This window comes from Candida jiufengensis (genome assembly GCF_024610255.1).
Source record: "Candida jiufengensis strain CBS 10846 chromosome Unknown scaffold8, whole genome shotgun sequence".
Classification (NCBI taxonomy): Eukaryota; Fungi; Ascomycota; class Pichiomycetes; order Serinales; family Debaryomycetaceae; genus Lodderomyces; species Lodderomyces jiufengensis.
The window spans coordinates 492375-504971 of record NW_026261555.1 but is presented as its reverse complement, the minus strand read 5'-3'; the positions used below and the strand labels follow the sequence as shown (position 1 = coordinate 504971).

The 12597-nt window shown below is 28.4% G+C and overlaps 6 protein-coding genes across 6 annotated transcripts; 2 read left to right on the top strand and 4 right to left on the bottom strand. All coding sequences in view use genetic code 12, as the record gives it.

The window, feature by feature from the left end:
- Positions 1–8: 8 nt before the first annotated feature.
- GPD2 (Gpd2p) lies at positions 9–1142 on the bottom strand (the record flags this gene model as incomplete). The annotated part of the gene is made up of 1 exon (XM_051765937.1): positions 9–1142. The coding sequence occupies one exon, from the start codon at positions 1140–1142 to the stop codon at positions 9–11; it is 1134 nt and encodes a 377-aa protein (XP_051622507.1).
- A 1648-nt stretch (positions 1143–2790) lies between these two features.
- Positions 2791–4155, bottom strand: KGF54_000516 (uncharacterized protein; the record flags this gene model as incomplete). Its single annotated transcript, XM_051765926.1, has 1 exon — positions 2791–4155. The coding sequence occupies one exon, from the start codon at positions 4153–4155 to the stop codon at positions 2791–2793; it is 1365 nt and encodes a 454-aa protein (XP_051622506.1).
- Positions 4156–4346: 191 nt separating this feature from the next.
- KGF54_000515 (NADHX dehydratase) lies at positions 4347–5429 on the bottom strand (the record flags this gene model as incomplete). The annotated part of the gene is made up of 1 exon (XM_051765915.1): positions 4347–5429. The coding sequence occupies one exon, from the start codon at positions 5427–5429 to the stop codon at positions 4347–4349; it is 1083 nt and encodes a 360-aa protein (XP_051622505.1).
- Positions 5430–6008: 579 nt separating this feature from the next.
- MCR1 (cytochrome-b5 reductase) lies at positions 6009–6908 on the top strand (the record flags this gene model as incomplete). The annotated part of the gene is made up of 1 exon (XM_051765904.1): positions 6009–6908. One exon carries the CDS (start codon positions 6009–6011, stop codon positions 6906–6908), a length of 900 nt encoding a protein of 299 aa, XP_051622504.1.
- Positions 6909–7095: 187 nt separating this feature from the next.
- Positions 7096–8340, top strand: DBR1 (RNA lariat debranching enzyme; the record flags this gene model as incomplete). The annotated part of the gene is made up of 1 exon (XM_051765897.1): positions 7096–8340. One exon carries the CDS (start codon positions 7096–7098, stop codon positions 8338–8340), a length of 1245 nt encoding a protein of 414 aa, XP_051622503.1.
- Positions 8341–9654: 1314 nt separating this feature from the next.
- KGF54_000512 (uncharacterized protein) lies at positions 9655–11109 on the bottom strand (the record flags this gene model as incomplete). The annotated part of the gene is made up of 1 exon (XM_051765891.1): positions 9655–11109. One exon carries the CDS (start codon positions 11107–11109, stop codon positions 9655–9657), a length of 1455 nt encoding a protein of 484 aa, XP_051622502.1.
- Positions 11110–12597: the final 1488 nt, after the last annotated feature.

Here is a 12597-nt window from a genome sequence, read left to right as displayed (position 1 = left end):
TTATTTATCTAATCATCACTTTCTAATAATGAAGGTAAATCATCAACATTACCATTTTCATAAATAATCTTATAAGTAGCTTCAAACAAAGGAAATTCATCTTGTAATTTGAATGATTCCAATAATTCATGAACTTCTTTTGAAGTTATTATTCCTTGTGATGATTGACCATTTAATACGGTTTTTTCAGCTTCCCATGCATCTACTTTATTTTCAACCATATATTTAGCAACTTTTACATTTCTACCACCTGAACAAGTTGTTATTAAATCTGCTACTCCTGCACTTTCTTCTGTAAAAGTAGATGGATCTGGTGGTGATAAACCTTTTATTCCAAATTTCTCCCAATATGATGAAAAATGAATAATTTCTTTTATACCTATTCTCATTATAGCTGCTTTTGCATTATCACCCCATCCTGCACCAACAACAAATCCTACGGCACATGCAACAACATTTTTTAAAGCACCTGCGATAGAAGCACCAACGACATCTTGTATAACTCTGACGTGGAAATAAGGTCTATGGAAGACTTGTTTTAATACATATTCATCAATATCTTTACCTTCACCTCTGAAATCTTGTGGTACAGTATAAGCAACTGAAGTTTCTGACCAATTACCTTTTGCAACTTCAGTAGCGATATTGGCACCTGATAAAACACCACAATATATACCTAAATCATCAGTAACTGATGTTGATAATAATTTACAACCTTCTGAATCAACTTCTAAACCTTTTAAACATGATATAGCTCTGGCTGTTGGTTTTACATTACCTTTCAATTGTTTATTTATTCTTGGTAAAAATTGATGTGGAATGTTGAAGACTAATAAATCTGCATCTTTGACAGTATCAACAATATCTGGGTTAGCTACTAGATTTGAAGGTAATTCTATACCAGGTAAATATTTTACATTTTCATGATCCTGATTTATTATTTCTGTTAATTTTCTTTTTTCACCTTTGTCATTTGTAATTTCTTCTTCATATACCCACATTGGAACTTCTTTTTGGAAAATTTCTGGTTTTTCTGCACAATTCTCAGCAACTAATTTTGCAACTGCTGTACCCCAATTTCCTGAACCAATAATGGCTACTTTGAATGGATTTTCAATTTTATATGGTGTTGAAGCTGTCATCTTGTATTTTATATGTTGTAATTGTAATTGTTTATAATTTGAATATGTATGATATGTGTTGTTATTATAAGTAATTGATTTCAATTGAATAATTTTAAATTTATTTTTTGCAATTGAAGATTTATTAATATATATATGATTCTTTAAAATTGATGATGATATCATAAAAATTTTTAAAACTTTTAAATAAATAAACAATCTAAGTTTGTGATAGTTTATCTAGGTTACAGTTATGATATTAAATAAATATATTTTTATTTTGCTATAATCAATAATAATTATATTATTAGAATCTTTTCTTTTTATTATTATTAGAAATGTTAATTATTATATTTTTAATTACTGTTGTAATGAAATGTACGGGGTTACATAATATATTACATAATCAGTATATTAACAATAAGAACAATAAAAAAAGAAATTAAAAAAGTTTTTCCGAAATCTTTTTTTAAATTTACACAAAATGTCAATTTATATACAAAAGATGATAAAAGAAACGATATAGTAATATAATAATATTGAGATTTTGTACATGTTTTATGATGTAATACGTTAGCTCTGAGGAAATTATAGGTAACATTCTACTATTGAAACCCTTTCATAACGAGCTGAACTCGTGAATGTTTTCAAAAAGATCTTCAAGGGAGTTTAAAGTTTTGTTCAACAAGTTTTTCTTTTTTTTTCTATTTATACCCAACAAAATTATTTTTCATTTATGAAATTAGGGAGGAGCTTTTCATCAAATATTTTAGATGACTATTCTTAAATATCAATTGGGGGGTATAGAGTTTTTTGAAATAGTTAGTTAAAATGTAAATGCAAATGTTGGCCATTGAAATGAGCTTGCTGTTCTAGTTTTTTGATCATCTATGCAAATCATTTTGTAATTGCACCCATAAATTAGTCGGTAAGTACAACGAAAGGAGGGGAACAGAACAATTTTGCATCAGTTGGTAGCTTTACTCTCGTTTTGATCTCGCTTCAGTTGTCGGTCCAAATTTGTACCAATTTTACAATACGATGAGCAAAGCAATTTTACTAGCCAAAATTTGCTGCACGCGATTACAATTTCTTGCACCCTTTGTTCATTCAGAAATCTGGATCAATGGAGAAATTTTATCAGACCTTTTTTCATATCTGGATCGTAATAGTGACTGTAATTCATAGTGGTATATATTCTGAACCTGTACAAGGATTGTCTTTTAATTCAAATATCAGACTTGTTTTCATCGCCATTACGATAGTCATTTTCTACAAGTCTAGATTTGAAAATACTCGAGTACTCCTTCAGTTTTCATTACGAGTATATAACTTATTTGACGTCATAATAATGTTTTTTTATAATTAACTATTACGAACATATACAAATTGTTATTTGTGTAATATTCTACATACAAAATTCAAATTATTATGATTAATTCAAATAAATAGTAAATATTGAAAAATAATCTGGGTACTTTCAAGATTTGAATCTCGTAATTTGGCTCTTTAGATATTTGACTCTCGTAATTTGAGTTGTCTCAAACATATATATGATGTCAGATCCAAAAAGTTAAGCATCTTCATCAAGAGTATATACTACAATCAAATTTTTAAAAAAAGTCAATAACATACATATCTAGGAATAATACGTATAATATTTAGATATTCATAATCCAAACTCCTCATTATCATCATTATAAACAACTTGATGTTTTCTCCAAGGTACATGAGGTCTTGAATTTAATCCAGGAAATTCATCAGATGTTAACCAATCATCTTGGCCTTCAACATCAGTCCAATCTTTTTGAGTAACTTGTCCACCACTAATTATTCTTGCTGCTGTGAGAGGATCTAATATTCCTTCTAATGCATCGTCTGCTATGTGTGATAATGGATCTGGTAATTTTTGTTGTTGTGGTTGTTGTGGTTGTTGTCTATGTTTACGTGGTTGATGTTGTTGTGGTTGTGGATGGTTCGGTATTGAGTCGAATGACCAGTCGTCTAAATCTACCGATGGATTGTTGTGTATTGGTTGATGATAGTCTATATTATTCAAATTTTGATTCAACCTTGAATTCGTAACATTTTCATTACCTTGAATTTCTTCAGCTGTACCTGAGTGCTGTTGTTGATTCAAGGTAGTTTGAGGTATTCCATCTTCTCTTATATCTTGTTTATTTTCTGAGTTGATCAATTTATCACCTTCTAATTCAACTTTTTTATTACTTATGGAATTCATTAATTTTAAAAAATCTGAATTTTGAAATTTGGCATTCATGTTTGAATCTTGAGTATTTAATTGATTCATTGAATCTTCTACCAATTTTGCGGTTTGTGCGAATTTCTCTTTATCTAAATCTGTAGAATTATCTATTGTTATATCTGCTTGTTGATTTTCTTGTTGTGATAATTCTTTTTCTAATAAATCAAATTCATTTTCGAATTGTTGATGTTGGTTTTGTAACTTGTGAATTTCTTGATGTTCTGATTGTTGATTATATTGCGGTAAAGCATTCATTGTTAATCTGTTTTGGAAATTCCCCATAGAATAATTAGGATGATATTGAGATTGAGTATGATGAATTTGTTGTGGTTGTTGCTGATCTAGTATTGGTTGGTGTTGTTGTGGTCCACTTTGTTGCATGAACTGTTGATGCCAATTATTCTGTTGTTGTTGATTTTGATTTTGTTGACTTTTTTGCCTTTCAATACTTAAATTTGAAAAATCATTAACCCAACCTTGTTGATTTTGTTGTATACCGGGACTATTTCGAATCTGTTGATTAAATTGGGGTCTATTCATTTGTTGCATAAACAGTGACGCAAAATCATGACCTTGATTGCTTTGATTAAATTGTTTAAAATCATTTTGTAAGTTTGAATCTATTTGATTACCTTGACGAAATTGATGTAAACCTTGTTGTTGTGGTCCATTTGGATGTAGTCTTTGATGTTGTAATGATGTATCTCTTTGAGCATGTTTGTTTAAGTTTTGTAATGCACTTGATGGTCCACAACTTGCTGCATCCATTTTCTGGTTGATATTGTCGAAGTTGTGGTAAATGATCTGATTAATGATAAAGATTAAAAACGTAATATAAATTTTTTTCTCCTACTAATTAGATTAAGTAATATATTCCCCACGAAATCTTTTAACCGAGTAAATTACATCACGTGATTAATCTCTATCTATGTACAAGGGCAATATTATCTGATTCAATTCTATATATTACTTAATCTAAATATACTATCATCAAATAATTCTAAGAAAGCATCATGTAAAAATTCATGGATATTTGAAGTCTGCATAGATCTTCCATACTTTTTAAATGCTTTACCACTTGCTGATCTAACTAAAGAACTGGCAGCAAAACATGCTAATAAATGAGCATCAGTTACATCTAACTCAACTTTATTATCCCATAATTTATCCAAGTAATTATTTGACCAATTCGTTAAAGTAGCAATTGCTCCTGTGAGAGTATCACCTTGACCACCAACTCGTTTATTTGATCCAGGGTATGAATTTATAACTATTGATTTTGAATTACCAATTATATCATGTTCACCTTTTCTGAAAATTATAATGTCACCTAGTTTTTGAGATACTTCTTGAGTTTGATCAATCATTACATCCTGTGAGTAATGTTTGGATATATCTATTGGAATTTCTAATTTTTTAGCAATTCTTTGAAATTCAACAATATTTGGAGTGATTATTGCTTTTTTGTAGCCCGCCACTATTTTTGGTTGTATTGATAATAAATATAAAGCATCTGCATCTAGTATTACTGGCTTATTCAAAACTTTAATCTCCTCCAATATACGAACTAATGATTTTAACATCAATGGATCTCTACCAAACCCAGGTCCAACGACAATTATATCCATTTTAGTAAGTAAACCTTGGATTTTCGGTAATATCAATTCATCAATAACTTTATTTAAAACACCATTATTATTCTCCAAAATTTCTTCAATTGATAAATTTTTCAACCTATTTAATTCTTCTTCATCTATTTTTAAAATCGGATTTTCTAAATCTATCAAATAAGGATGAACCATTAAATCAGGTGAATAAGTTTTAATTATAGGTGCAGCTTGTTTTTCACAAATTATATGACTTAAATCTGCTCCAACTAATGCTGCAGAATGACCTGAAAAAAATGGAGCACCGGTATAATCTTCATTACCTCCAATTATACATATTTTACCAGCTTGACCTTTATGAAAATTTGGTAATAATGGTTGTATTAATTGACGTGATAAATGAATCAATTCTTTTTGAGTTTTATTGCGAAGCATTTTGAATTAAATTTTACATGAAATTGATAAAAAAACTTTATACAAATATAAACTTTTTGATTTGAATTTGATTTTATGAATTATAATAGTTATCATTAAATAAAAGCAATTTATGTATAAAGAGCTTAAGGGGTTCTGGAAAGTATAAAAAAATCAGGTTTAGTGTCGCGAATTAGTTTGCCAACTCCGAGATATAACGACATTGAATTTTTATGTCCCACAGTTTTACATTATTTTATAGCAATTAACTATTTTCATTGACGTCAATTAGCTTTGATTATAGTGTATAAATTGCTTCGACCTAATTAACCTGATTGCTGTATCAATCGGGCTTAAGTCGTACGGCTATTATCGTATACCTAATCTGGGATAGATCGGTTCTAAGAAATAATTTACTAAGATTATTAATAGTTAATTAATATTAATATTATAACCAATTATATTTTGCTCTACTTTAATTATTTTTTTGTCAACTTTTCTAGAATATTAAACAATTTTTCAATTTGTTTTAACTATTCAAACTTAATTGTTATTTAAATTTATATAAATTCATATTCAATTGATCAAAATATAATTGTAATGTCAGTATCAAGAGTTTTCACCCCAAAATATATTGTACCAATTGTTGGTGTTGCTGCTGCTTCATTTGCTGCTTATCAATATTCAACTGCAACTAGATCATTTATTAGTAATGAAACTGGTAAAACTTTCACTGGTGGAGATGAATGGATTGATTTAAAATTAAAAACTACTGAATCTTTAAATCATAATACCAAACATTTATCATTTGAATTAAAAAATCCTGATGATGAAAGTGGTTTAATTACAGCTTCAATGTTAATGACAAAATTTGTAACTCCAAAGGGTAACAATGTTATAAGACCATATACACCAGTTTCAGATCCAAAACAAACAGGTACAATTGATTTTGTTATTAAAAAATATGATGGAGGTAAGATGTCTACTCATATTCATGATTTAAAAGAAGGTGATACATTATCTTTTAAAGGACCAATTGTTAAATGGAAATGGGAACCAAATCAATTCAAATCAATTGCATTAATTGGTGGTGGTACTGGTATTACTCCATTATATCAATTATTACATGAAATTACAACAAATCCAATAGATAAAACAAAAGTTAATTTAATTTATGGTAATGTTTCACCAGATGATATTTTAATTAAAGATAAAATTGACGAAATTGCTTCAAAACATAAAGATCAAGTTAAAGTTCATTATTTTGTAAATGATGCTAAAAATGATTCCAAGTGGGATGGTGAAGTTGGTTATATTACAAAAGATTTCTTAAGTAAAGAATTAGAAAAACCAAATGCTGATTTTAAAGTTTTCATCTGTGGTCCTCCTGCTTTATATAATGCTATCAGTGGTAATAAATTGTCACCATCTGATCAAGGTGAATTATCTGGTGCTTTAAAAGAATTAGGTTTTGAAAAAGAACATGTTTTTAAATTTTAAAGAAACACTACAGAAACTCTATATTAGTATTACATTATATATATAGAATGACATTATAATAGATAAAAAGTGAAAATTTGCTAGTTTGCGTTTTCTTTGAATTTGTAATACAGAATCTATTTGCAAAATAGATCAAAACTTGAAACACGAAAAAAAAATATTTGATTTTGTATTTTACAATTTGTAAATGAACAAACTCAAAATTGCAATCGAAGGATGTTGCCACGGAGAATTAAATAAAATATACAAATCGATACCCAAAACAACAGACTTACTACTAATATGCGGAGATTTCCAAGCACTAAGGAATGAGTCTGATTTTCAAGCATTAAACGTTCCTGAAAAGTATCAACGTTTAGGAGATTTTCATCAATACTACAATGGAAATAAGAAAGCACCAGTGTTGACTATATTTATAGGTGGTAATCATGAATCATCTAGTTATTTACAAGAACTTAAATATGGGGGTTGGGTTGCTCCTAATATTTATTATTTAGGACAATTTGGAAGTGTTTGGTACAAAGGTTTGTTGATCAGTGGATGGAGTGGAATTTTTAATAATTACACGTTTTTGAATAGTGATGGAAGTACAATGGAGAAATTACCTTTTGATTCAAGTTCAATTAGAAGTGTTTATCATCAGAAACTAATTAATTTTGTAAAAATGTATTTACTCGGACGTGGATCAGATATTATACTAAGTCATGATTGGCCAATTGGAATTGAAAAATTTGGAAATAAAGAATCATTACTAAAGAGAAAACCATTTTTTGAAGAAGATATTGACAAGGGTGAGTTGGGAAGCCCATTAAATGAAATTTTAATTCATCATTTGAAACCAAGGTATTGGTTCAGTGGTCATTTACATGTTAAATTTGAAGCAAATATAAATCATGATGAGAAACTGAAGCAACTACCAAAGAAGACTATAAATAAGAATGAAATTGATTTAGACATGGACGATGATGAAGAAGCGGAGGAGGAAAATGTCACAAAAAAATTGAAGACTGGTCAAAATAATGACACTATTTTCGTTGCATTAGATAAAGTTGGTAATAAACGGAAATTTATAGAAATCATAGATATAGAAATCAAAAAGCATCACCCATCACTAAATTCAGATAAGTGCTATTACGATAAGAGATCAATAGCTATCAATAAAATAATAGAATCAAAATTTACAAAGTCTAACCTAAGTCCACAATCAACTTTGAGAAACCAAGATTCATTAAAAAAGTTTATACCATTGATTCAAGAAGAAATGTCAAAACTTGAAAAATTAGATGATGATGAATTTATGATACCTGAAAATTTTGAGATTATTGCACCTGTTGATTTCAGTGAAGATTTAAAATATTTTCCAAGTAATCAAACTGAAGTGTACTGTGAGAAATTCAATATGCCTAAGTTGGAGTTAGATTCTGGAAACTAATTAATTATGAAATGGAATAGAGACAAGTCAAGTTGCGTAAGTTTTAAATACTTTAAATGGATATGCAAATTTGTATATAAATACATTATCACTAATTCCAATCTTAACATTCCGTATTAATATACTCTCCATTAATGTTATTTATATGACTCTTATTACTACTTAATTCTTCTACAATTAATCAAACCAATCTTCATTATTATACTACAAACTTTATCTATTACTTATGTAAAGTTTTTATAGACTTATCCCCCTTAAAATACTATTAATTCATCTAATATTAAACCTTAATTATTTACCATTCCTTGCTTATTTATCAATCCCTGATTCTAATTCTTCAATGTCTTTTATCCCTCATCGTGATATTTAATATTTACCATTTTAAACTCGTTAACAATCGATCCTCAATTATTGTCCTTAAACTAATTTTATACCCCTATATATGGATTACAAGATTCGCTATTTTCAAACTTTAAGTTTTATAATTCTAAAAAATATTAACTTGAATACTATCAACGTAAAAATTTTTTTTTCCTGAAAATTTATTTTATTAAACATTACTAAATTTAATACTGTTAGAGTGCAAAATTTTATTATTAGGTAATGTAAAAGTTTGTTGTTTATTATAGTCAATGTTATTAATATATCCTTTTGATGAATGACTGAAAATGAACAACCACTGTCATGGACAATCTACTCCCTGTTAACATTTGAAAGCTCCTAGTTTGTTGGTTGTGAATGTCAAGTCAGGTCTTCTGTTACGTGATAACCAGAGCAATGAGCCAACTATACTTTGATATAATTTTGTTTTATTATTGTTTTTAACTGTAGTCATATTCTGTGAGAGTTTTCACGGTTTATGAAAACTTTTCGAGGATTGTTTCAAACTTGTTGAACCATTCGTTTCTGTTCAATTAATTTAAGTTTAGTCTTTTGAAAAGCAATCTCTCTACTTTTTGAAATACTCATACGAATAAGTATTGAAATATTTCGATGGGTAGGGAGAGGCTAATTTTTCGCTATTAGAGGTACTAAATCTAATTCATCGATGTCTAAATTTCAATTTTTTACATGAAAGGGTGGAAAGAGTTGAGCTTTTGGTCTGTGAACAATCGTATTTGTTATTTTGGCTGTGAGATACAGCAAAATGGGTTCAAATTGACAGTCTCTTACTGTATAGTTATAGTTCTGTTTTTGTATAATTTGATGAAACATAATTTTGAGTAGTACGTGATATTCGTTAGTGATAAAATTACATCAATGATTTCAATAAATGCACTATCATTACTCTATATATCATTTACAGTGACCTAATTAGTATTTCTCCTTTGTATCAATATTCTGTACACCTTTTTCAAGTCCAACTATAACATCTTCAATATCAACTTGTTCAACAAGTCCAGCAATTCTATCATCATCTCTCTTTTGTAAATAGGCAATAGCTAAAACAACAAATATAGTAGCAATAGCAGTACTCAACAATGCAATAGATCCATTTTTAAATTTTGGAGCAGTATCAGCACCAAAAAATATTATAGACCACCATGCGTTCATTGAATTTCCTAACATATTCATGGAGCTTATAACTATTGCTCGTTCTTGTAGATCATCTGAACATACTATATTTGCATAACTGAATGAAACGGTTTGTGCTGCATAAGAAACTCCACCTAAAAATTGTGCTGCAAATACAAAACTCGTATTGTATGGTTTACATAATTGTAACACTGGTGATATAATCATTATTAAAGCAACAGCAAGATTCATATGCCAATGATTTTTACCATTACCTACTAATTTCAAATAGTATGCAGCTAAACCCGTAGCTACAACACCAACTGCAAATACACCCATAGGGATATGATTTCTATCACTAATTGAATAATTATTATATTTCAACCAAAGTCCTAAGATACTATTAGCAGCAAATGCTTCATTTGAAGCACCTGTTATCCATAGCATACTGAAAAGGTACCAATGCCATTTTCCAAACACTCTTTTTAATAATTGTTTATCAAATTTATCATTCTTAGGTTTTTTCAAATTTTTCAAAGCCATTTGATGTTCTTCTTCTGTAAAATAAAACGGTTTTGCAATATCAGGTGAATCTGGAAAGAAAATAAATCCATATATGACAATGGGGAAACTAATAACAAAATCCATAATGTATAACCATCTCCAACCAGCTAATCCATGTAACCCATCTAAGTTTGAATGAACAGCAGCTTGAATCACACCCGAAAATAATTGACCTACTAATCCACTAGCAGTAAATACAAAAGTTCTAATCACTAAATCTTTCGAATTTGGATAATATGACCCCAACATTAAATGAACACCACCAAATATACAACTTTCAAAAACACCTTGAAAAAACCTCAATATACAAAGTTGATAAAAATGATTTAATCTAAAATTAATTAATGTTAAGATTGACCAAGTCCCAGCACAAAAAGTTAACCAATATCTTGGCCTGACTTTAAGCATCATTAAATTATGAGGTACCATAGATATGACAAACCCGACATAAAAAATAGTATTACCAACATTAAAATCATTTTTAACCATTTTCAAATCTTCTGCCATTCCCGACAAGTATGATGATGAATATGCTTGTCTATCTAAAAAATTACAAAAATACAACAAACAAACATATGTTAGTACAAATACATCTAATTTGAATAAATATCTTCTTTCTTTTGGATCTGATGGTGGTGCACCCCATAAAACATCCCTAACTTTACTGTGTGTATTTGAGATCTTGTTCATTTAATGAGGATGTGATTACAAGTTTTTACTGGCCAAAAAGTATCTCATTTTGGAATATTTAGTGGTTGATTCATTTGATTTTATATACACATAAGATGATATCGGATATTTAATAAATTTTTCAAAAGTTTTATCTTATCTTATTGTTTTAAGTCAACTATTGTGATTGAATTCCTATCTAGGTATTTGCCGCATAACGATAATGTAATTTAAATGTAAGTTTACTTAAACTATCTGAGGAGCGGAATTTCGAAAATTATGCCAAAAATATGTCAAACCGGAATCAAATTTCAGGTTGTAGTCGGAAAAATTACCCATGTCTGTATAATTTTACGTCTGTTAGACCTGAGTTGTAGACTGAATAATCTCTCATTAATTCTATCTCTAATTGATTCGGTCCGACTTGTAAATCAATTTTAGTTATCAATCAAGCAGTGATAATTTATTTCATATCTCTTTTTTCAATTTGTCATTCTTGTAATCTGCCCAATTCTGATACTATTGGTAATAGTTAAGTTCATATCAGGAAACTAATTCTGTCAGAAAGTCAGCTCTATCAAGTAAGAATGAATTATAAAAATTATAGGCTGTGAGATTGAAAATTTTAATTTGATTCTTGGTATAATTTTGTTAAATTTCTCACATAGATACATTTTGCTGATTTTGACATATAGTAAGTCATGAGAGACTACTAGTTATTTAGTTAAGCTCACATTAAACTATAATCACATTCTGCCATTTCACAAATTTTAGACCAATAATTCGTAAATCTTTGCGTAAAAACATACGAGTAGAATCAAAGATAATAGAAGTTAAAAGAAATTCTAAAGTAAATGAAATAACTTTAATTTCAAATTGAAGATCAATTTTAGTATTTTGTGAACAGTTTACTGAATTATTGATACATTAAACTGCAAAATATGATGAAAATAATTATATCATTAATGACATGTATTGCTCATAGCACAACGAACTTTGTGTTTAATTTCCAAGTTCGTTCGTTTATACTAATCTCTTGAAGAAAGTGATTATACACTACTTGATTCTTCTTCACAATACTACTTATGTCTATCATTTGCATTGATTCACTTGAAAGATGCAAGATAAACCTCACAAGTACTGAATCTAAGTCAAATCATATGATAATCATGTAAACGCATGTTTGTGAAACACATAAATAATTAGACCTCAAGCCCCCCGTTTATTAAAAACGATTTATTAATAATTAAAAAGCTTAATTTATAATTGGTATGACCCTTTTCAATTAATCTGAAAATGTCTTGGTATTTGGTTCTATTCAATTATTATTAGAACTTAGATTTAAACTCACTGAATAAAACTGTAAATGTAAATTCTTTATGATCAACAGACACAAAATATTTAATATTGTACTATCTCTCTCTCTCTACTAATAAAAAATCCAGCATTAAATAATAAAAGAGGCTTTCGACATTTTATTTTTTTTTTTAATATTGATTTTCAAAAACA